The sequence below is a fragment of the Electrona antarctica genome, assembly GCF_951216825.1.
Source record: "Electrona antarctica genome assembly, chromosome: 12".
NCBI classification, from domain to species: domain Eukaryota; kingdom Metazoa; phylum Chordata; class Actinopteri; order Myctophiformes; family Myctophidae; genus Electrona; species Electrona antarctica.
Genome location: NC_136793.1, coordinates 29,614,443 through 29,640,203, shown reverse-complemented (window position 1 = coordinate 29,640,203; position 25,761 = coordinate 29,614,443). Strand labels below are relative to the sequence as shown.

The 25,761-nt window shown below is 42.1% G+C and overlaps 1 protein-coding gene across 1 annotated transcript in view; it reads right to left on the bottom strand.

Annotated features, from left to right (window-relative positions):
• Positions 1–335: 335 nt before the first annotated feature.
• Positions 336–25,761, bottom strand: part of bmpr1ba (bone morphogenetic protein receptor, type IBa) — a 119,755-nt gene continuing 94,329 nt past the window's right edge. The window contains exons 5-14 of the mRNA XM_079517060.1: positions 8,299–8,458; positions 7,970–8,069; positions 6,905–6,998; positions 5,688–5,769; positions 5,037–5,175; positions 3,721–3,913; positions 2,834–3,131; positions 2,372–2,547; positions 1,949–2,079; positions 336–1,403 (exon numbers count right to left, since the gene is read on the bottom strand). Of these exons, the coding sequence (XP_079373186.1) occupies positions 1,278–1,403; positions 1,949–2,079; positions 2,372–2,547; positions 2,834–3,131; positions 3,721–3,913; positions 5,037–5,175; positions 5,688–5,769; positions 6,905–6,998; positions 7,970–8,069; positions 8,299–8,458 (1,499 nt within the window). The 3' untranslated portion in view covers positions 336–1,277. The remainder of the gene's footprint in view (positions 1,404–1,948; positions 2,080–2,371; positions 2,548–2,833; positions 3,132–3,720; positions 3,914–5,036; positions 5,176–5,687; positions 5,770–6,904; positions 6,999–7,969; positions 8,070–8,298; positions 8,459–25,761) is intronic.

The following is a 25,761-nucleotide window of genomic DNA, read 5'->3' as shown; positions in this document are numbered from 1 at the left end:
AACACAAGCTAACAAACAATAAAAAGCTAATTAGCACTCTGGTTTTGAGTGCCACCCTTTATTGTGATTGGTTGAAAAATCCAACAATCTCATGGGATGATTTGTAAGCCTTTAACTGTCCCTGACAAATATCCTTAACCAGGGAGGACGTGTGAGACTAGAGGCTACAGTACTGTAGTGTAGCCTATAATAATTGTAATATGAAGACAATGCTACACATTAATGTAACATAATCCTATTCTCAACCCCTTGCTTCACCAAATTGATCAGGTGTCCGTTGTAAACAGTTCCAGACTTGAGATGATGAGGACACATGGATGTATTCCGAGCTTAAATTGGTGTCCTTTCCTTCTTTATTTCTTTTTTGGCCACATTAACTTTATTATTTACATAAATTCTTTAAAAGCATGACATGGAAAATAAGCCCTCACAACTAAACATTTCACATAATCAGTCCTTGTATCAAAACCTCTGTCAATCTAATTGAGGGAGGGGAAAAAGTCTTCAATTCAATGAATGAAAACAAAGCCAGTAGTGGGGTGACAGTGTTTTAAAAGCAGGTTCCATTCTGGAATCACAGACTGAGACTTCCCTTCCAATGGTCTTCAATCTACAAGTAGGGCAGCTTTCACAGAAAGCAGTGATACAGTATTCCACTCACTGGTTTTGGGTCAGTAGCCTGTGCATCTACAATACCAAGTCAAACTGGACCTCCTTTTCTTTTGTCTTTTTTCTGAGCTCTACAGAGTTTTGGACCTGGCACACAGTTCTGGACATAATGTTCTGGAACATATCAGAATTGACCTCCTTCTGACAGAAAGAATTAGCTCAAATTTTGGATTATGTTTTCTTAATTTAACCACTTGAGCCCTACATACTTTGTTGACCGGGGTCCCCTAGGGGTCTGTACTTGGTGCCCTCCTTTTTCACGCTACACTGAATCTCACCAAAATTAGCATAGCATAGCTTTTCTTTTTTTCCACCAAATGTTAGCCTATTACGACACTAAGACATAGGAACGGCAGGGTTCAAGTGGTCAATTAACCAGGCTAGTCCCCGTTATATCCAAAATCACTTTTCAAGGGGGACTTGGATTGCAGGCTTCTAGGCTTCAGGCTCCATGTCTGTGTTCATGTGATCTCCTTGCTTCCTGCCCCAGTTCCTTTTCCCACAAGGCAAAGGATGGTGGGGCTTATAGTCTGGAGCAGAGGCAGCATGTGTGAAACGGGCCATGCTGTTTTCTGTGTGTGAGCAAACACACGCATGGCAGTGCCCCCTTACAGTTTGATGTCCTGTGATTCTGACATCTTAGCAAGTGTCTTTTTAACCCGCAGTGCTGTGAGCCGGGAGGCGGGGTTATGAGCCCAACATTCTGTCATCAGCTTCCCCATCTGTCTCAGACACTGCAAAGACATGGAAAGATGACGTTAGGGAAGAGAAATAACACTCTGTGTGTGTGTGTGTGTGTGTGTGTGTGTGTGTGTGTGTGTGTGTGTGTGTGTGTGTGTGTGTGTGTGTGTGTGTGTGTGTGTGTGTGTGTGTGTGGTATATATATATATATATATATATATATATATATATATATATATATATATACACACACACAGTATATACTTGTTTTACTATACAAATGTCCCCACAAGTATAGTGGAATTTAAGAAACAAACATTGTGAGGATAAAAATTGAGAGTCCTGATGAGATGACTATGCTGGACTCACACATGTGCTTCAGCGTGAGACTTCAAACGCATCCATTTCCCATGTTATGTGGGTATTGCCGGCAGAATTCTTGTTTTCTGGTGTGTACAGTAGTTCGTTTGACTTGCATTCTAATGTTGGCACACACACACACACACACACACACACACACACACACACACACACACACACACACACACACACACACACACACACACACACACACACACACACGTGTACAGTAACTCACCTCATCACTGGTCCATCTATTAGGGAATGACGGTCGCAGTTTCTTGATGCACACCACCTCTCGCATATCTTCATATGAAGGGTCAGTAGGAACTAAATCATGGTAAGGCAACTGGTACTCCTCAAGGATACCTGGAATGCAATACGTTCAGATTCATGCCTTGATGTCGATGAAAAAATGAAAATGTAAATGTATTAGCAACTCACTCTTGAGAAAGCTACTGTATGCATCACAGTCTCATGCACAACCTTCTTACTGAGAAAGCTATGCATGTCAGCACAGTGCATATACTGTATATTTGTAGTAGCAATGTGCCAATGCTTACAGAGTCTCAATAGCATGTATTTAGGCATTAGCATTTTATCTGGCTTGAAATGAACAGGGTTAAACGCAATGCTTTGTTGAAGTAGGACCTACATGTACCTCCAGAGACACAACGCCGAGCGATCTCCCAGAGGATGAGTCCGAAGCTATACATGTCAGCCATGATGTACGACTGAAAATGGCTCCCTTTCAGTGTCTCGTCCAGAACTTCAGGAGGCATGTAGCGCTTGGTGCCCACCCTGGTGTTGGGTGGGATGTCCACCTCATTAGTGTCACTGCCACAGGAGAGACAAGAGTAAACGACATGTACCATAGAATTGAATATACAAAGGGAAAGCTATTCAGAAGCAAACAGCTACAACACTATACTTCCTAACTGTAGGACATAATTTATTAAACTCAATCTGGATGTAGAATCTTCCATTTTTATTTAGAACATCAAGATCCACCCTTAAATTATTAATTAATTAATAAATCTATGTCATGAAAATAATTGTCCGCAACGAAAATAATTTTGCTAAAGAAAGAAACAACACACTGACTCAATCCACACATGCTCACCTAATGAACTTGACTGCCAGCCCCAGGTCAGCAATGCAGCAAGTCCCATTTCGTTTGACCAATATGTTCTTACTCTTCAGATCCCTGTGGGAAATGGCAGGCTTGCCCTGGGTGCCGAAGATCTCTGTATGGAGGTGGCAGAGGCCTGACACTGAGGAGTAGGCCAGGCGCAGCATGGCTTTATTGTCCAGGGTGGTGGACTTGAGGTAGTCGTACAAAGAGCCATTTTCATGATAGTCAGTGATAAGGTAGAGCTGAGTCCAGGAGCCAGTTCCTTTAATGTCCGCTGCAATGAAGCCTATCAGTGAGGGATAGAGGAAGAGAAAGAGAGGTCAAAGTTGGTCTTTTGTACAGGTAAGAGTATGTAAAACATATTTGTGTTCTTCAGACTTTGCAGCAGCATACTGTAATAAGAAAAAAAGCAGTAGGCTAATAACGAGGGATATGCTAGGTATATACAATGTCAACGTATATACAGTTCCTAGCGCTTAAGGTGCCAAGAAAAAGGAATTTGTCCTGGGTTACCGCCCTCTAATGTAAACGAATGAGCATGCAAAAGCACGCTGACGATGTAAAGTGACTTGTGCCGCTTACTCTCCAAGATGACAACCTCAAATGTAAACAGCAAGACACCTTAGACTGGGTGGTCTAGAAGATGGAGTCGGTGGGAGACATGTTTTGCTGCTAACCTATGATTAAGGATTGAGCTAGTGACTGTGATAACTAGTGCTGTAAAAAGTAGGATAAAGAGAGATCAGAGAGAGACAAGCTGTAGTAGCTGCAGTAAAACACTGTTTAGGGTGTGGGGACACCCACAAACAGAGGAGACAACAAAGAGAGAGAGAGAGAGAGAGAGAGAGAGAGAGAGAGAGAGAGAGCAGCCTCACCCAGTATGTTCTCGTGTCTCATCAGGACAGTCTGGTAGATCTCCGTCTCTCTGAACCAACTGGCCTCCTCGGTGGTGAAGAAGACTTTGACGGCTACTTTCTCTCCTCTCCACTTTCCCATCCACACCTCCCCGTACCTCCCCTTCCCTATCTGCTTCACCATCTGAATCTGCTTGGCAATGGTTCTCTGAACCTGGGCAAGAGGAAGAAGTGCGGCCATAGGTGAGACAGATCTGAATAAAATGGCAGTATAATAAGCATGAATTGACCATACTCACAGTGGGGCAGTATTAGGTAATATGTTTGCCATGTGAATATGGTCAATTACAATATGACAATATTAATCAAACATGCTTGTGCGAATATTTCTCATCAAGCTGTTAATTTGGTGATGCCTCATTCATACCGATTGATGCTTTTTGGGGGGTGAAAAATATACCTTGTTTCAAGAAATCGCCTTATTGCTGCATAATATTCACATTCTGTGTAGATGTACTCAGTAAATAGGAGTTGAAATTAATGCAAATTAATGGCACAAAATAAACACTAAGGAGGGGCTTAAGAATTATGAAATTTAGGATTTGATTAAATCCTCAAGTGCTTTTTAATATATAAAATGTTAATTATACATTTTTTATTTATTTTATATTTATTTATTATTTTGTAACCCATTTTTCACCCCTGTGTCAATTATCTAATGTGATCCTGGGCTCTACACACCCTCCACCAACCTGGGGAGAGCAACGGACTTGAACTCATGGTCACAACTTGGACACTCATGCATGACATGAGTGTCCAAGTTGTGACCAGTTTTCCTGGTTGGACGTAGCGCGTGAAAGTAACACGTTATTCCAACCAGTTCCGTTCCCCTCCATCAGGTGCCCCGGCTGGCCAGGGGGAGGCAGTTTAGAGACCAGGATTACTGCATGTTTTTTGTGAGGGTACCTACCCTAGGGGACACGGGGAGAACATGCAAACTCCACACAGGCCCTTTCGCCAACCCCGCCTCAGGTATGGGCAAAAACAGTGGTGTTTTAATGGAGTCATTGCAATGTAATTTCGTTCTGCTGTGCATCTCTGATGTAAAGCTATGGATGACGATAAAAGGAACTTGAACATTCCCCAACACCTTCAAATCAACGTTCATACATTTGATTTCAAAGACACACCTTGCCCTGGCCTACTGCCTCTGTGTGTGTTTCACTGAGATGTAAGAATGCCCATTTCTCACGTGTGAGAAATGTCTTTCTCACACGTGAGGCCCTGATTTTGACTGTCATCTTAAACTCAAGAGCTGAGTAGTATGTGTGTCTCACCAGTAGGGGGAGCCCTGAGCCAGAGCCAGAGCTCTGAGACTGTTCTATGAGGTCCTTGAGAGATTCCCCAGGAGGAATGTAGGTCTCATCCTGCTCCAGACCAATGCTGTAGCGTGGACGAGACTCCTGGCGCTTATACCTGAAATAAACAAAGTGAAATCATGCATACAGTACAGTCACCGTTCCATTTGCACGGGGGAATTGATGCTTTCTACTTTTGAACCTCCCCCCGGTCATTCATTTGTATTGCTATATGGAGATGTTTTATCACTGATTCTGGTCAGACTGAATTAATGGCATCCATTAACTTTTGGGTAACGTAGACTGTTTGATATTATGTTTGATAAAATTCCAAATCAACAATTACATCAACCATTGCGTCCTTACTTTGGTCAAATTCTCTTAATTTATAGGGCTTAAGTGCCCCTCAGCTGTTTTTTTTTGTTTTACAAATAAACCCTGCATGTGTGGGCGACTGCGTGTGCGTGTTCATGCATGCGTGCGTGCTGTGTGTGTGTGTGTGTGTGTGTGTGTGTGTGTGTGTGTGTGTGTGTGTGTGTGTGTGTGTGTGTGTGTGTGTGTGTGTGTGTGTGTGTGTGTGTGTGTGTGTGTGTGTGTGTGTGTGTGAGTTTGCAGGCTTGTGGGTGTTACCTCAAGTAGCAGAAGACGATAATAAGAACCAGTATGATGCTGCAAACTGTTACTGAGATCAACAACGCCATATTGTGGATGTCTGGAGAGAGATGGAGGGAGAGAGGACAGGGACATAAATTAATGTTAAAGATGGAGGGAGAGAGGACAGGGACATAGATGAATGTTAAAGGTGGAGGGAGAGAGGACAGGGACATAGATTAATGTTAAAGGTGTAGGGAGAGAGGACAGGGACATAGATGAATGTTAAAGGTGGAGGGAGAGAGGACAGGGACATAGATGAATGTTAAAGGTGGAGGGAGAGAGGACAGGGACATAGATGAATGTTAAAGGGTAGAATAAAAAAGAGAGAAAGAAAGAAAGGATAGTGAATAAATAATCTGCTTTCTGTCAGAGATCCAAAACAACAACAAACAAGATATACACCACCTGCCTTCCTGAGAATGAAAAGTGGAAAGAGAAACACTAGAAAATAAATCAGTCAATGCTACAATGCGCTTGAAAGAAGCAGTGTAAAGTAAATCAAGTAGTAAGTCCAAATCATATTTCACTCATCAATTTTTCATTTTCTGCTGGCACGCAGCCCTGTCCCTCAAGACCCCAGTCAGAAGTGAGAGGAAGCCGAAGGCTTAGTCAATGAATTCCCTTCCTGATCCTCTCTGATAGGGTTTCAGATTGATGACTCTGCCTTCGGTGCGCACTGGGAGTTCTGATTTCCCTGGGAATCTAGGCTTACTGTCTCTCACACATTACACACATGGGCTAAAGAAAGTCTCTCACACACAAACACACACACACACACACACACACACACACACACACACACAATGCAGATATGCGCACAGACCCCAACATACACATGCTGTACACACAGACTACATGCACACACATGCCCATACACACATATACCCACACACTAATCACAACCTTTGTATTCCTCCTCTGGGTTGGGTCTATGTGCACCAGTGACCAGAAGAGTATAGAATCCAGAGTCTTAACTCCGATAGTGGGGGACACTACGGGTCACTTTTTACACTCACATGGCATGGCATCATATTATATATGTTCTAATTGTTATGTTATATTACAGACGTAGCATGCTTGAGCGAGAAAGGAAGGATGATAAAGTGAAAAGACAGACAGACAGACAGACAGACAGACAGACAGACAGACAGACAGACAGACAGACAGACAGACAGACAGACAGACAGTCTTACTGGGTGTTTTGATGGGGGGCAGAGTGGGGTACAGGTCTCTGTTACAGTAGTCCTGCTCTCTACAGCACTGCAGTGACCTCCTCTGATTGGTGTCCTAGTTAGAAGAACGTCATGAAAAAGAAAAACACATGAATTCACACACAATCACGCAGGCTAGATTTGGTCAATAGCCTCGTTTACCAGCCTTTCTGTTCTGTTTCACAATTACATGATTTAATTACCAACTCTCTCTTGCGAGTTCTTGTTAACATGCATTATTACAAATACAATTGTAGCAATTGAAGCAAGCGTTGCCTAGCAACAGGAAGATAAAATACAGTAAATATATATAGTATTAATTCTGGATGAATAGAAATCAAAGAATGACGAGATTATCGTCATCTGGCACAGGCGGGTTTAAGCGATATATATGAGAAATATCGATATTGGCATAGATTGAGTTAAAGAAAACCATGACATGATGACATTAAATACATTTCTCCACCGGGTGTACTGGACCAAGGTTAGGTTAGCCAGGATTTATGATGATGTCGATCCAATGTGTGATAGATGCCACCAGGCTCCAGCTAATATTCTTCATATGACCTGTCCAGCCTTACAGTCTTTTTGGTCAGCTATATTTGATACTATTTCAGATGTGTTACAGTTGCCCATTTCCCTATTTGGCGTCCTTCCTGAAACCATCCCCCGCCTAAATATCAATCTGACCTTGTCGCTTTTGTGACTCTTCTGGCAAGACGTCTTATTCTTATGCATTGATTTGTGTTTTGTTCTTGTGTGTGTTGTTTTTGTTTTTTGTATTTGTTACTCTGTTTGTATTTCTCAATTTATTTCTGCATTTGTAAATAAACAAAAAAATTAATAAACAGAATGTTAAAAATAAATTAAAAATAATAACATGCCATGCGGGCTACGGTACAAACAAAACAAACTTGCTATAGGAGATAATTACACTATAAAATCCAGAGTAATAGTGTAAAAATGTATGCTTAGCTTACGGCTTCAAAGTAGTCAAGTGATTTTCAATGTGATCTTCAAGGCTGATCTACTGCTGATTGCACTCACCCTGCATTGAAACTCGGAGCCTTCCACCCCCAGGCAGCCTGCCGTCAGCACCGGTACCCCTCCCTCATCGTCCACCATGGAGAAACAGTAGCCATTGGTGCTGGAGATGACATATATCATCATCATCATCATCATCACCACCACCATAAAATTAACAGAATCCTTAAGTAGTGAAGTAAAACACATGCTTGTCTGTGTGTGTGCGTGCGTGCGTGCGTGCGTGCGTGCGTGCGTGCGTGCGTGCGTGCGTGCGTGCGTGCGTGCGTGCGTGCGTGCGTGCGTGCGTGCGTGCGTGCGTGCGTGCGTGCGTGCGTGCGTGCGTGCGCTACCTGCATGTATTGTTGGACTCTTCAGGACAGTGGTGGGAGCAGTGACACCACAGCAGTCTCTGGGAGTTCAAAATAGGAGCTGTGCTCCCGCTGGTCTCCTTCCCGCTCTCTGCCGCCGCCCTGCTGGAAGCTCTTAACAGCATACTGTCCAATATGTTAGCTAGATGACCAAGATAATGAGAGACAAGAGAGAAGATTCAGTATCAAATCTACATCAGCTAATATATAACACAAAACAAAATATTACTGGAAAATAACTTTGTAAGCCGTTTCATCTTGTTGATGAATTGTATACTCAGGACCACAATGGAAGTACAGCCTTATGGCTTTATATGAAAAAACCCAAAGTCATTTACATTAAAATGTGTCTAAGATAGGGTTGACAGGTTTAAAGCGATTAAAAACGAAACAATACAAATACAGTATTGGGGAGGGGGTGGATTAAGTCTTTGAAGGACACTATTAAAAAAAAGTTTAAAATTCATTGCAGATCCTTCCCTTCTTCTACAAGTGATACAGTGCATCCAAGAACTGGAACAAATCCATTCCAGTATTCTCTAGTTATCCGATTTCAAAAGAGCACCTGTTTGTCACTCGAGGAAAGGAGAGAAAGAAAAAAAAAAGGACGACGGAAGTGTCTTTCATTCATGGCTTTTGAGATATTATTCATTCTGGCACGATCATTGAGACCAGATGCTTCACAGCTGCGATTTAAGATGGTCCAAAATAAGCATTACTTTCCTCTTCTAAATATACTAGTAGCACATACATATTTCTCTTTCTATCACTCCATTTTTATTCACAATTTAAGTTTTTAAATTTTGTATTATTATTATTATTATTATTATTTTCATTCATGTCCATGTCATATTATGATCTATCCAGGCCCAAAATAATTTCAGGTTGTGAACCTGTGACCCATACAGTAGTGTATGTAAAATATCAATATCAAATCTGTAAAAAGTGTAATCAATAGGGAAAGTCTTGAAGACAATTTGACAAAACATAGTCCATACAAAAGTGGCCTATGGTCTGGTACAGTAGGAAAGCCACAAGGGCTTGATCCTATGCCAAAAGCCCTCATGAAGTGTTTGATGCACTTGAACTTTCAAATACAACACTGGTGAACAGTCTCAAAAACTGTAGTTGGATAGTGGATACACATGATGCTAATGAACGGCTCTATTTTAAAAACACTGAATGCCTACATGAGAAACATGCAATAACCATGTGAAAATGGAGGACCCGAATGGTAACAAGCCTTAGTGCTTGCTTGGGTTTTTTATTCCTCTTAGCAGATCTTGTACTGAACTGTGCTTTCCTGTGCTTATTCTACAAACTGCAAGTTTTCAATCAATCATCTCACTCACTAAAGCCCATTTTGTAGCGTGCCATATCACACACAGATAGGCAGCACAGATCTACAAGCTCACAACGCGTTGCAGCATGGTGCTCAACTAAAGTATAAATCTACAAGCTCACAACGCGTTGCAGCATGGTGCTCAACTAAAGTATAAATCACACCCTTAAAAGACATTTTGAAGATAAAGAGATGGCCTCAAAGATAAAAGCCTGATCGTCTCATTCACGCAAACCAAACAAACATGGGATTTTAGTTGTAGGATCAGAGTTCAGAAAGATGGCACTGAGACATGAAGATTTGGCTTCTTTAAAAAGGACAGGATGCAGATTTTCAGAGTGGTTGTGTTCTGTCAATCAACAGCTAGAGGACAGGCGATCTCCGCTCTTTCATCTGTGCTCAGCTGTCTGTCACATAACATCAAAGCACATCCTCTGGCTTAAATGGTGGAACTCTAAACTCTCTCTCTCTCTCTCTCTCTCTCTCTCTTTCTCTCCACACACACACACACACACACACACACACACACACACACACACACACACACACACACACACACACACACACACACACACACACACACACACACACACACACACACACACACACACACACACACACACACACACACACACACACACACACACACACACACACACACACACACACACACACACACACACACACACACACACAAAGTCTGTTGTTCTGTTCCGCCTGAATGTTTTTTTTTATTTCAAATTTTAATTATTTTCACCATCGGCACAATATAATATACTAATTAAATACGCACAAAAACAGATAATCACTTGAAGTGGTGGTTGGTGATAATGAGCTGCTGATGAGCCTATAGAAGTCACTACGTTTACCCGCGAAATTTCAACATTAAACACCTCTGAGCATATCAACAAATCAGCATATCACTCTCTCTTGCTGTCTCGTATGTGCTTGTGTGTGTGCGTGCGTGCAACGTGCATGTGTGTAAATGGTGCAGCGATGCACTAGCAGCCACAGTAAAGTGCAGAGTGTTAATTTACCCTCAAGGGGTCAATTTCTACACACTCTGAACAGTGGTGTGAGCACTGCATATCTGTGTCAGTGACAAGCCTCTCCCTGCATGCTCTGTTGTTCGGTTGGTGTGAAGAACCTGTACCTATTCCTGTAGAATATATAACCCTTTTTTGTATGCTTACAACAGCGTAAAAACGTGTCAGCTTCACAAATGATACACTTAAGAGTCGTTATTAATGCGCCGGTCGCACAAACTGGTGTTGTGTGTCGACAGCACACTGTGAGAGCGCGAGAGTGGGGCTTAAAGAGGTCACATCAACAATTGACCGATTTGACAGAAAGGGAGCGAGGACGAGAGAAAGAGGGGGAGAAGAAAGGCGGATTAACAAATGAGAAGTGACAGAGCTGCAGGAACGGGTGGGCAGTTTAGGAACTAGAGGGGGCTGAGCAGAGGCCACTGGCCTTTTCTACACCTCCCTCCCCCATCCCACTCCCCAATGCTCCCTCACTTGTCCCACTCGTTGTGTATGTGTTAAGGGCTCATTCATACAGTACTTCCTCATATGATGAAGAACAGATTTACAGCAAGCAACTATAAATTAAGGTTCGATAATTACATTTTCAAATAAAAAATGCTTAAATTAAAACTTTGAATAGCTTAAAAGTCTGCTATCAATCCAGAGAATTTGGATCTAATATTCAAAAAAAGATGATATGTACAAAACCAATGACTTAAATAAATAAACAACAGTATTAACAAGCCTTCTGCTTCATCGTGTACAAGTGACTTTATTGCAAAGTGATAGGACACAGCTAGTAGCTTTGAATTAGTTTACGTTGACTTTTAGAACCGATAAAGCTTGAATGATTGATTGATTGATTGAAATATTTATTAACAGTTTGCAGAATTACAGTACATTTCAAGCACAACTCAATACAAAGACTGTTAACTGTGAGTGCACGACCCAATAAAGCATTACACTTGTTTACAAGAGGGTCCACCTTGTTCAAATCATCAACGTACAAATAGACACTTCTATATAGCAAAAAAAAAAGAGAACAGGAATTCATCATAAAGGAGGTAAAAAGGGAAAAGAAACATATACAGTGAGGGGGAAAAGGGGTGGGTGGTGGGGAGGGGTTAAGATTTTACGGGGGCCAGTTTCGAATTGCAGCCGTCCGTAGGTGCCCTTTGAGAGCGGTTTTGAAGGAGTCAAGCATTACTGTAGTAGGCTAAATGTTGCCTTTGCCAGTGCAATGAGAAACCTTGTATATATCTTTAACTATCAACTGCAGGCCCATGTATTTCTTATGAAAATCATAACATCTTATTATGTTATGATTGGTCTCAGTGCCATTTTCTTGCAGAAGGGGAAAATAATGTTGCCAGTTTCTGCAGGACACTGGCCATATCTATCCAGTGCTGTGTCACAAAACAAGCCACACCATTTCCATGCCCAGCGGTGGAAAGTTGATGTGAGAGCCAAGACGGGTTTTAACTGAGTGTCTCTGATGGACACCCTTGTTATGTTACAGATACAGTTGGAGGCCATCGATATTGTCCTTTTCTTTTTGCTGAGGTTTGCGTGATCTGCGCAAAAGGACAGTTAACCCATTTTGGGCGGGAACCCCTTTTGGTGTTTTAAACATTGTTATAATTTAGCTATTGAAAAATAGCAGATCTACAAGCTCATAGCGCGCCACCGAGTGGCGCGCTACGAGCTTGTAGATCTGCTATTTTTGAAAAATCGTGAAAATATTTATTTCAGAAAATTGGAGGATTTAGAAGGATTTTTTAAAATGTTGAGGTCAGGCCTAAATGGGTCAAATGATAAGGGACAATATCGGTGGCACCCAACTGTATGTTACAGATAAGACCTGCATGGCACTAGATGTAAAGAGCAGTTGGTGGGACCATAAAGGGCCAAACACAAAGTTGTGGAGATTGCATAATCAAATTTGAAGTGTTCATTTATCTCTGACAGAGTTAAAACACCCCTGATTTGACTGTGATCGTAGACTATCTTTGCTTCCTACTGTATGTGCTTCAGGCAGTGATTGAAGAAGTACTTGCATAATTTACTTAAGCAAAGGTATCAATACTGCAATGTAGATATACTCTGTTGCAAGTAGAAGTCCCGTATTCAACATTTAGTAAGTACAATGGTATCGGCATCAAAATATACTTAAAGCGGCCTAGGCCAGCCTAGTGGTCCGGGCACCTAGGCTATAGGCTCCTAATGCCCGAGTCCCATTCCTGACAAACTATGCTGTATGTCACTCCTCGTCTCTCTCACCTCGTTTCCTGTCTGTCTCCACTTAATCTATCAATAAAGGCAAAAAGCCCAAGAAATATCTTAAAATATACGTTAAGTGCCAAAAGTAAAAGTACTCATTGTACAGAATTTCACAATTTCAAAATGTATAAAAATATTTTGAAAATAGCCGATCTACAAGCACAGAATGTATCGCATTGCGACGCATTGTGAGCTTGTAGATCTGCAATTTTCAAATGGCTGAAATATATAAACGGCTGAAGTGGTTAGTGTGTTTTGTAATAATAATAAAAATCTACAAAATCTAGAATGTAAAAATAGCTCAAAAGTGTACTTAAAATGTACAACTTAATGTACTGAGCTACTTTACACTACTTTCTTCAGGATTCCCAACTTCCATTTACACACTTATCTCATCGCATTTACGGGAAGCTGCACGTACTGTAGTACGAGTATCCAAAGAACAAACAGTACAACAGCCTGTGGCTTTGATCTGTTTGATACCAGACAGACACTACTTATGAACAGAACACATTTCTATGAATACGTCCAGCACTTTGGATAAAATAGATATGGGAACGTCAACTTGTTCCAGCTGTAAGCATCAATTTTCCCATGACCCTGAGCCATCTGGAAGAGAGAGTGAAAGGTGCCCAAGGTCAAATATTCTACAGCAGAGAAAGGAGCAAGACTTTGACCCTGTATGTTTCTCACTTGTTATCTTCAAGAAGATAAAAGGCCTTTCCTGTTACAGATTTCTGGGGGAAACTTGAAGATTACGATATATTCAAGGATGAACACTGTATGCCACTAAGTTTATTTTTATTGTTTTAATAATTATTGCAGCCCCAAATGTTCAATAGCGCACTTACAAAATTATTGACGACTAGTGGGGTCAGCTTCACACAACAATAAAATGCACTTTTGTGGAACCATACATCTCTTAGTAGTCCAAGCTTCATTAAATGTGTTCCTTGTACAGTACACGGTAAAAGTGGTGCATTTTGCCAGAGACAGACAGTAACTTATTGTGTTCCATGCATGAATGTAGATTAGAGAGAGAATACAAACATCACCGCAGTTAAGCCTAGGAACAGTCGGTTACTGTACAACCTGCACAACCAGGTCAATGCATTTTTCATTCACTGGACAGATTGAAAAGAGCGAATCTACTGTACATTTGACACAGGAAGATGATGCAGCCATCATGATGCATGGCCTTTTGACATAGCTACTTTTAGCAGATGGATGGTATGGCATCAGTGTGTAGAAATATGCTATCTATTAAACAAGATGGAGTCTAATAACGGAGAGCTTTCATGTGGATCATGGACATCATGTGGCTAGTCTATGACGTCAGTCATGTACGACATTATCTCATCGCATTTATGGGAAGCTCCATGTAGCAGTATCCAAAGAACAAACAGTACAATAGCCTGTCACTTTGATCTGTTTGATACCAGACAGACACTACATATGATCAGAACATATTTCTATGAATACGTCCAGCACTTTGGATAAAATGGACATGGGAATGTCAACCTGTTCCAGCTGTATAAGTTTTCCTGTGGGAGCCTGAGCCATCTGGTAAAGGGAGTGAGAGGCACCAAGGTCAAAATATTACACTACAGAGAAAGGAGCAAGGTTTTGACCCTGTACGCTCCTCACTTGTTATCTTCAAGAAAGTATCATAGTACAGATGTCAGCACTATGATGTCAGTGCCACCATGATGCCAGTCAGTTTCAGATTTAGAAGACACATCAAAACAACATTGGGCATTATGCACACAGAGTTTGATGCTGATCACTCCAGTCATTTTCAACCAGTTTTTAAGCATATTTTGAGTTTAACGCATAAAGCCCTGAATAGAAACTGGAATGGAAAAATAATTAAAAAAAAGGGTTTCTGCTAGAAGGAGGTAGATTTTGGGTCTTTGTCGAAAATAAAATGTGCAAATTGGGTATGGAAACACTTTTGCCATAGAGAGCATTTCATTTACCACGTGTCATGCGTAAAAAAAAATAGGTAAAACACGTCAAATATCCTGCACAGTAACGTCTTCTGACTTAAGTGGCTTTGTATCAAACGTATCACTGACAACCTCATGTGAGTCATTAATGGAACGCTCGGAAAATGCTTTTAGACTGGACAAAACGCAAACCGAGAATGTCTTATGAGGTGCTGGCAGTGGAAGAATGTATCATAAAAAGTAGAACACGCACACTTGTTTATGCAAACATTGTTACATTAGCAGATCTTTCTCCCCACAGTTCCTCAGTCCGAACGTTGTAGCCTGTAGTGTAGTGGACTCAAATGGATTTCCAGGTACTAAACCGCATGAGCTTTCAGATGTCCCCTGTGTGTGTAAGCTTTGTCATTAAGGAACCATGTTGTAGTCCACTGAGGGAGGTCTGATGGCAGGATATAGGGGCCACTGTCAACACCCAATTAACAACCCCGGGCCCCTCCAACCTCCAGAGCTAAAAGCCCTCCTTTCAACAGGCGCCGCTTTGTACAAACTCCACCAAGAAAAGAAAAGGGATAGATATTTAGATAAAGGGAGACGATAGATAGCGTGGAAGAAGAGTGAGGGATAGAGAAAGAGCGTCAGATAGTGTGCGTGTGCGTGTGCGTGTGCGTGTGCGTGTGCGTGTGTGTGTGTGTGTGTGTGTGTATGTGTGTGTGTGTGTGTGTGTGTGTGTAGGAGAGGCTGGAGAGGGACGGAGAAAGAGGAGAGAGAACAAGAGAGATAGACAGATACAGACAGTGAAAGGGAGACCAAGAGAGAGAGAGAACGTCATTAGTTATCCTGGCCATGTCAAACAAGGCCTACCAGAAAATCCCTTTCACCGGCCCCTTGTAAACACTCCTTGCCTACCCCTTCTACTTAAGACGCACTCGTTTGACAACATCACTCCCTCCCTCCCTCTCTCCCCCTCCCCTTCTCTCCTCTAAGTAGCCGTTCATCTTCCCCCTGTTTGACAGTGCCGTCTGGACAGCGAGAGAAACATGGAGCGTGAAAGCTTTTCTTCTTCCTGATCTCGCTCCCGCTCTCTTCATAATATGTTTTGCCCTCTCTATCTCTTCGCGTACTTCTCTCTCCCTCTCTCTGCTCTCTCACTTACGTATCTAAGCTGGTTCCCGTCAACATTGAGACAAACTGGCCCGTCCCACACAGCCAGGAATGTTTTAATGAACTTCACTGTGATCTGCAGGGCATGGTCACACTACATACCTCTTCATGTTAAACATCCTTCACAAACATTCAAAACTGGTTATTCCTAGAGTTCCTGAACAGCGAATAACTACTGTAGTTATTGAACATGAGAAACAGGGTTTTCAGTTACACACAGAGAGCAACACAATTATTGTCAGCGTTCAGTTAATTTTGCTTTGCAACATCCATCCATGATCCATCTATCATTTATTTATATTTGTTTGTATGTTTATTTATTAGTTTAATTCATTCATTTTCTAATTTACACTTTATTTAAGCACGCAGGTCGATTAAGGACAGTTGCTTGTTTACAATGACAGTCAAGCAGGAAGCTAAAGGCCTCTTGAGGCCAAAGCGAATGGGATTATTGACTTTGTTACGGGACTTGCCTGGTGTTGGCTTGGTTCCAGCTTCCAGTATAGTCACAGAGTCCTGGCGACAGACAGAACTGGGTCTCTACTGTGCAAATATAGGTGCCTTGAAGGCAGGGAGAAGTTACGCATCGTTACTCCTCTACCTCCAACCTTTCAGAAGAGGCCCCACTCCCCCACTCCCCTTCTTTTCCCACAACTTTTTATAATGACTAGTCTTATAACTTACAGATACATTTTTACACCCACAGTTACTCTAAATGTGGACATGTATGTGGTGGTACATTAAATAATATACCAATGTTATTTGGCAAATGATAGATGCAATCTCTTGCATATCTACTGGTACATCTGCAAAAGAAAGGCCAACAAATGTAATCATCACATGGCTGACACACCATGCACCATGCTACAGGTGGCAGAAGGTTTGATTCAACAGCGCAAGTGTGATAATATACAGCCAAGTGATTTCGCAGTAAAATTCAAATAACTTCAAAACAAAGACTCATTCAAAAATGGTCTTCCCATTGGTAGCATCAGTAAGGAGCATTTTATTTGTGCATGTATTCTTTTCCCTCACTATTCATTTTCAAATCTTGTGCATTCCGAACCTCTCACGTCCCTCCAAACCACAATGGCATCATCATCAACTGCTTCTGAAACAGCGTCATTCTGTCACCCAGATGAATGATGCAGCAATGAACTGGTGCCAGTCACTGTCGGCTATACAGCCTTCTGCCTTTTCATAGTGCCAACTCCATGTCACAGCCAATGCAGTAGCATGATTGACGGGGGGGCTATGGAGATGGGGGTCTCCGTCTAGTCTTGAATGAGATGAGTGACGGATACAGGTTTCCGGAACTATGAGTTCATTCCAGAACACTCACTCTATTCCCATTGGGACAGACAGACACACACACACACACAAACACAAAGAAAAAGAAAAAGATGAAAACGGTACGAAAGAGGGAAAGAAAGGAATTCTAAGACAGAAAGAGAGAAAGGAGACCAGCTGGTCTCTTCTTCAGCAGCTCCTCTACTCCTTCTCACGGCCATCTGTGGGCTCCTACTCCTCATAAAACAACCCACTTCAACTCTCTCACACACACACACACACACACACACACACACACACACACACACACACACACACACACACACACACACACACACACACACACACACACACACACACACACACACACACACACACACACACAATGGGGCTGAGATGCAATTCTATGCACATGTGATGAGGTCCAACGTGGCTCACTGTCCATCTCATGTGTATAAAGCAAGCTAATTAAGCACACAAATAAAATGTCCCTCCAATGCGTGCAGAGGAACACGCCACTGAACAGGTTCCCTGCTAGTGCAGTGACAGACATGTAACCAGCAGTCCATTGTTCCGAAGTACCGTTTGTCCGACGGCACACATTATAACTAAGCCTAACCCAGAGCCATCTAATAGAAGAGTTACGATATTGAGGGGGCGGAAACCGAGCGCTCGAGCTCTGTTGCAGTCTGAACTGAGCCAAGCTGGAGTTGGAAATACATTGTTTTCAACGAGGGTGGTGCAAATAAGAGCTATTTTAAGCATGTGTGCAACATGACAACTGTTTTAAAGTATTGTACAGTAACAACTAAAGTCTCTTTAATGTTTATGTTGTACTATTACTACAAAACAATCTAAAATAAAGGGATTTAAGATCCTTAAAGCTGGGCTGTTGCCTGAGTCCAATGCATTTCTGCCTACTTCCGGTCCAGGACTTGGCCCAGTTGGTTATCCCCATTCTCAATAGAAGTCTATGTAGAGAGTATGAGAGCCGCCATTGGACTGTCTATATCTAAGGCTCTGGCCTAACCCTAATATTAAAGTTAAATGATCCAAGAGCATTGGCATTATCTTCCATCAGTAATCCTAGACCTCACCCTCAATTTTATCCACTCAATTTAATTCACCAGATTCCAACTAACATACTCAAACAACAAAGTAACAGAATATCCACAAATTCCTATCAAACACACACACACACACACACACACACACACACACACACACACACACACACACACACACACACACACACACACACACACACACACACACACACACACACACACACACACACACACACACACACACACACACACACACACACACACACACACACACACACACACAGCATGCTCCTGTCCTGTTTGATAAGGCTTTTCAGTCTGATAAAGAAAGTTATTTTAAATTGAAGGACAGAAGTGATTCAGTAAGAACTAAGTTTTCAGATGGAAACCATAGACCAAAGAACAAATGGTTACATGGATGGGGGGGGGGGGGGGGGGCATTCATACATTTAAACAGATTGTCTGGCTATTGTCTGGCCCCAAACGTAATGGCACTTGCACAAGCCATAGTACTTCAATTCAATGTGGACACTAAATTAAAGTTAGAAGGTTTTTCGATTTTCTCACTCTGAAAAGAGACTGTAGTGTCCATAACAGACACACAGAGGAGATGGCCAGAGGAATCTGCTGCTGTCACTCAGAACACCTAAGCATGCCTGGGTAGTGGCTGGGTGCTTATAGTTGCGTGCGGGTGTCGCACACTGAAAACATTCACAACGTGCTACTCTGCAACGCGTTGTGAATCTGCCAATTTCCGGTGCGTGACACACGCATGCAACGAATATGTATGAATTAGCACCACTTACTCAAATGCATGCACCACACACTCTCATTATTATGATTATGTATGTATGTATGTATGTATGTATGTATGTATGTATGTATGTATGTATGTATGTATGTATGTATGTATGTATGTATATTATTATTATTATTTCGATTTTATCGTTTACAGGGACAGTGCACATTAATCACCATCACTGTAAATGTGCGAGTGTTAACCAAGCAGCTAATTTTCTACCATTGTCCCTGGGCCAGATGTTACATTTGCCATTAAAATAGAAAACATTAAACCATGCAAGCAATTAAAAGTCAATAAAAGCAAAGTAAACAAAACAAAACGAGAAAAAGCTGAGTGCTTAGCATGAAAAGGCACTCATAAAGCAGGCAATTCATACACTCTTTATTTTTAAACCTTTTAAAAAAAAATAGTTTCCATTGTGATACTGATAATTAGGAATTTTAAGTATACTATGGTAGTTGCATTGATCCAAGCTGGAACACAATCGATTGAACGATCATCAAAAACAATTATTTTTCTTTCATTATCTTCCATCAGTAATCCAAGACCTCAACCTAAATTTTTTCCACTCAATTTAATTTCACCAGAACATACTCAAACAACAAAGTAACAGAATATCCACAAATTCCTATCAACACACACACGCCCACACTTGCGTGCGCACTCCCACACTCGCGTGCACGCCCACACTCATGCGCGTACACACACACACACACACACACACACACACACACACACACACACACACACACACACGCACACACGCACACACACACACACACACACACACACACACACACACACACACACACACACACACACGTGCCCCACAAACACTTCCAGATGGTAGTCTGATCAGCAAGGAAATCAATTCCTTTTCTTTTTTGGCCTGACCACAAAGCAGACATAAGATCCATAAGCTTCAACTTGTGGTTTCTAATATGGACATTATCATGGGATTTCACGCAGTCAGATTCCCCAAACAAAACCCAGTTTGACTTCCAACTCCTCCAAGCCAAGGTTGCTGTAGTCTGTAGTGCCTCATTGGTTTAGATTATACATTCTGCCTGCAGTACTTCACCCTGTGACAATGCTGTCCTTTATGGAGGAATAAAATGCAATTAAGCCAGCCTGATTGACACTTTGTCTTAGCTCACTTAACATAGCTAAGTTCACAATACGTTACGAATGTGACACGTGAGCTTCTACTAGATCCATATGCATATTTAGATAGCATATTATTATGTAGACATAGCACTCTATGGTCTATACTCATAGTTTAATTGTACATATATATTCTAATGTTAGACAGATGTTAGGTTCTTAGCTTGCTTATGATCTTTGATGACTATTTCTATGTATTTGATGTATTACCATGTGTTGTTCTTGCTTACTGTAAATTGCTCTGGATTAAGAGCATCTGCAAAATGCCCAAATTGAAAATTGTATGCAGACATTAGCCTCCACAAATATCACCCACCCCCACCTCACATACAGTACCCATGTTCTCAAACATACATCATTGTCTCCACCAGGCCGAAGGCATGGGGAGAGAGTATGTAGGAGTATGAAGGGCACTTTTTCTAGTTTCTCATGTTTCAGTTTTTAATTGGGCTTTTTTTTCTCCACCTGCTGCATTATGCAGTTTATGCACATGTATTATTATTTTTAAATGTTTTTTTTTGTGGCTTTCGCCTTTATTTTTTTATTTTTTAATGGAGGGACAGACAGTAGGCTGACAGGAAATGGGGAGAGGGATGGGGGGAAGACATGCAGTAAAGGCCGTCGGGATCGGGAGTCGAACCCTCGGCACACTGCCAGACTGGATTACCAGCCAAGGTGCCTGGACCACTGAGCCATGGCCCATGGAGAAATACGTGTTCACACCCACACAATCCATTCAGGTGGCAGCTATTTTAGCCCTATTGGATATGCTATTCCTGTGAAGTCACCATGTGACGCATTGTTCCACTATGGTGGCCTGTGAAGTCACCATGTGACGCATTGTTCCACTATGGTGGCATGTGAAGTCACCATGTGACGCATTGTTCCACTATGGTGGCATGTGAAGTCACCATGTGACGCATTGTTCCACTATGGTGGCCTGTGAAGTCACCATGTGACGCATTGTTCCACTATGGTGGCATGTGAAGTCACCATGTGACGCATTGTTCCACTATGGTGGCCTGTGAAGTCACCATGTGACGCATTGTTCCACTATGGTGGCATGTGAAACATTGTTCCAATATGGTGGCATGTGAAACATTGTTCCACTATGGTGGCCTGTGAAACCCTCATTGTTCTACTATGGTGGCCTGTGAAGTCACCATGTGACGCATTGTTCCACTATGGTGGCCTGTGAAACCCTCATTGTTCCACTATGGTGGCCTGTGAAGTCACCATGTGACGCATTGTTCCACTATGGTGGCCTGTGAAGTCACCATGTGACGCATTGTTCCACTATGGTGGCCTGTGAAGTCACCATGTGACGCATTGTTCCACTATGGTGGCCTGTGAAACCCTCATTGTTCCACTATGGTGGCATGTGAAGTCACCATGTGACGCATTGTTCCACTATGGTGGCCTGTGAAGTCACCATGTGACGCATTGTTCCACTATGGTGGCATGTGAAGTCACCATGTGACGCATTGTTCCACTATGGTGGCATGTGAAGTCACCATGTGACGCATTGTTCCACTATGGTGGCATGTGAAGTCACCATGTGACGCATTGTTCCACTATGGTGGCCTGTGAAGTCACCATGTGACGCATTGTTCCACTATGGTGGCATGTGAAACATTGTTCCACTATGGTGGCCTGTGAAGTCACCATGTGACGCATTGTTCCACTATGGTGGCATGTGAAGTCACCATGTGACGCATTGTTCCACTATGGTGGCATGTGAAGTCACCATGTGACGCATTGTTCCACTATGGTGGCCTGTGAAACATTGTTCCACTATGGTGGCATGTGAAACATTGTTCCACTATGGTGGCATGTGAAACCCGTGCCTATGAACTGATAAACAATAGGCCTATCTCACAGCATTTGCCCGCCCCCCTTTTACGCCCCCTTTTAGAGCTAGTGGTGTTATTTTTTTTTCGGTCCATAGGCTTCCATGTTAAAAGAGGTAAGCCACAAACTACCGTTTTGTAAAGGTAAGGTTTATTCTACTTATTTGAGTTGTTATACCATTGTGTTTTCTTCATATTATTATCGGTCTTTGACATTTTAACATTAGGAAATGTACTTAGATTCTCCAGAGAAAAAAAGTGTAAATGCCTAATGTTAAATGACACCACTATCTACCGGAAGTGGGCGTGGAAAGCGGGCTGTGAGATAGGCCTATAGTCATGTTCACGCCAAGTGGATACATAGCCATGGCAAATATCACCACCCAAGATTAGAATTACAGGAATGAAAACATGCACAGTGTGTGTGCGCGTGCGTGCATATGTATGTACACACACATGCACAAACACAAAAACTAGGTAAAGCTAGTATATAAATGGAGAATTGCATCAGCATTGCAGGGATAGTTGGCACTGTTCAGTGATACATCATACTACTACAAACTTACTCAAGCATCTTGACTGAGTCATATGTTAGTATGCTACGAGTGTTCTTGTGTTGTGTGTGTGTGTGTGTGTGTGTGTGTGTGTGTGTGTGTGTGTGTGTGTGTGTGTGTGTGTGTGTGTGTCAAAAGGATTGAACAAGACAGAGAGACACAGTGAGAATCGGAGAGAGGAGATTTGTTTCAAAGAGATGATTCAGCAACATGTTAAACAATCACACGCACGCACGCACACATGCACGCACGCACGCACGCACGCACGCACGCACGCACACACGCACGCACACACACACACACACACGCAGTCAGTACTGTGCCGATGTGCAGGTGGGCATAATATTAGCAGTCTGTCCCTCAAGGTTACCAAGAATCGAGTTCTCTATTAAGGAATATGTACAATATGACAAGTTTTTAGATAATAAAACTAGCCTTTATGTTGGACCGTCTGTTTCAATTGTATCAAAATTACCATCTCCCGCCTTCCTCAAATAAACACTGAGATGCTGCACAGCTGCTCATGTCCTTGTCACGAAACACGCACGCACGCACGCACGCACGCACGCACGCACGCGCGCGCGCACACACACACGCACACACACACACAGCTGTTCGTGGGGGTCACTGAGAATTAGTCTCACTGCAAACACGAATCTACTGCATGATTTCATCAAACAAATACTGCTGCAAATCTTTATCACACAGCAAGCAAACTGGAGTAAGACAGAATAATGTACAGAGAGAAGGAAACGGGTAAAGTGAGGAAATAGGAGTAAGAGGACAGGACAGCGGGAAAGGTTGACCACTTACCCTCTACTCGTATCGTGAAACAGACCTGCACTGCAACTGTACTTGATACACTGGTTCACTTTTCACCAACACGTTGCCGGATCCAGGAATGAAGGCTATGCGCGTGACATCATCGTACCCGGAGGTTAAGCGGGAACGCCTACTGAGTGGCAAAAAAACTACTTTCTGACCTTGACGGCCCATACATTCAAACAGAAAAGTCCTACCCGATTGTATAAAACAACGATAAACTCACCAACATTGCAGCTGTACGGAAAGCTTGAATTATCCTTTCTATCTATACGTTTTTGTGTCATAAAAATCCACCATAGACATGATGTTGTGAGCTACTGTCGGTCAAGAAATACCATGCAGGTGATTATTTTTCTTAGTGTCAGAGTTTGGAAGCACTCGTTTTTCAACTGCTCAGTTGAGGTCAAGGTGAACCTATTTAGAGCATACTGCACCCCGCTGTATACAGCCCCCTTATGGGTGAATTATAAAAAAGAGAGCCTGCGCAAGCTTAAGGTGGCTTATAATGATGCTCTCAGGATTCTCCTGAAGAAGCCTAGGGGTGGCAGTGCTAGTCAGCTCTTCTGTGACTCTGGCCTAACCACCTTCCATGCTCTCTTGAGAAACCTAATGTTCAGCTTTAAAAGCAGACTTGATGGGTCACATAATAACGTGATTAAGGTGTTGACCAATCCTAGGTTTAGCACGGTTAGATACCGCTCTTTGATGTGGAAACATTGGTATGAGTGCCTCTTATAGATTTTTTTTATTAATGTGAGAGTTTTTTAGAGTTTTATGAACCCCTGTATTTATTTATACCTGTTTTGTATGTTTTTAATTGTTGTTTGTCTTCTATTGGCTACGGCTGTCAATAAAGTTTGATTGAATAACGCAACATCCTGCTGCCTCCTGCATTATGTGCCATTTAGAAACAGGTGATAAGCAGGACGGTTGAGTGATTTCCAACGAGCGCTTCCAAACACCCTCGCTACATATGCTGCTCAATGTTTTGCCATTCGGTCTAGATGAGGGGGGCGTGTCCTGGTGGAAAAGTGGCGCATGTGTAATGTGTGCATACTCTCTATTAAACCTTGGATCTTCTGCTTATCAGGCAGGCTCCCATTCAGCTATCAGCTACTGTAAAAAAATTTGAATTGACCTTCATTTTAACAGGGAAGATGATGTATCAGCTACATCAGTGGTTCTCAAACTTTTTCATGTCAAGGACCACCTCATTAGCCAGTGGACCCTCATTAGAAAATATACGCCAAGGACGCCCCCCATGAAAGAGAATATTTTTACGGCTTTTCTATCTCTGGGACCCCAATATATTGTAAAATCAAAGTTAAAATCAAAGTTAATTTGGTTCCTAATTATCATTTAGCTTGGGACCCCCTGGAACTCTCTCAAGGACCCCTAGGGGTCCCTGGACCCCACTTTGGGAACCACTGAGCTACATCACATCAAGCACTGCAGGAACAATGTGCAGAACACGATGCAAGATGCTAACTGGTGGTTGTGTAACACAGTGGTTCCTAAACCTTTTCATGTCAAGGACCCCGAAAATTACACTCATTACACCCATTTGAAAATATTTGCCATAAGAGAAGATTTTTACGGCTCTAGCATTAATTCTCAACCTGTTTAATTTCAAGGAATCTCAGTTTGATATGCATTAGTCTACAGACCCCCATGTAATGGCATTTATATCTCTGGGACCCCCAATTTATATTGTAAAATCAATGTTATTGTAACTCTGAGGGTCTGTTTGGTTCACTTGTTCATTGGTTCATTTGTACACTCTCAGAGGCCCCTTTTCCACCGGTTGGGAACCGGTTCATTTCAGAACCAGTTCTTAGTCCATGAGCCAGACCTCCAAAATTGGAACGTTATGAATAAGTGTGCAAAACCATACCTATATTAAATTGTTTATAGGATCAATATAAGTAAATAAATATATGATAACCCTTCCACAGGAGTAGCTTTTTCATATTTATCGCACATTTTGTAATTTTCACCTACAGTAGGCCTATACGTGAATAGGTAAAAATGTAATTAATAGTCACCATGAAACTTCCCCAGTTGATTACTTACACGAAGACAATGATTTATATTGTATTACATGTTTTCTGAAATTGTACATTTAAATAT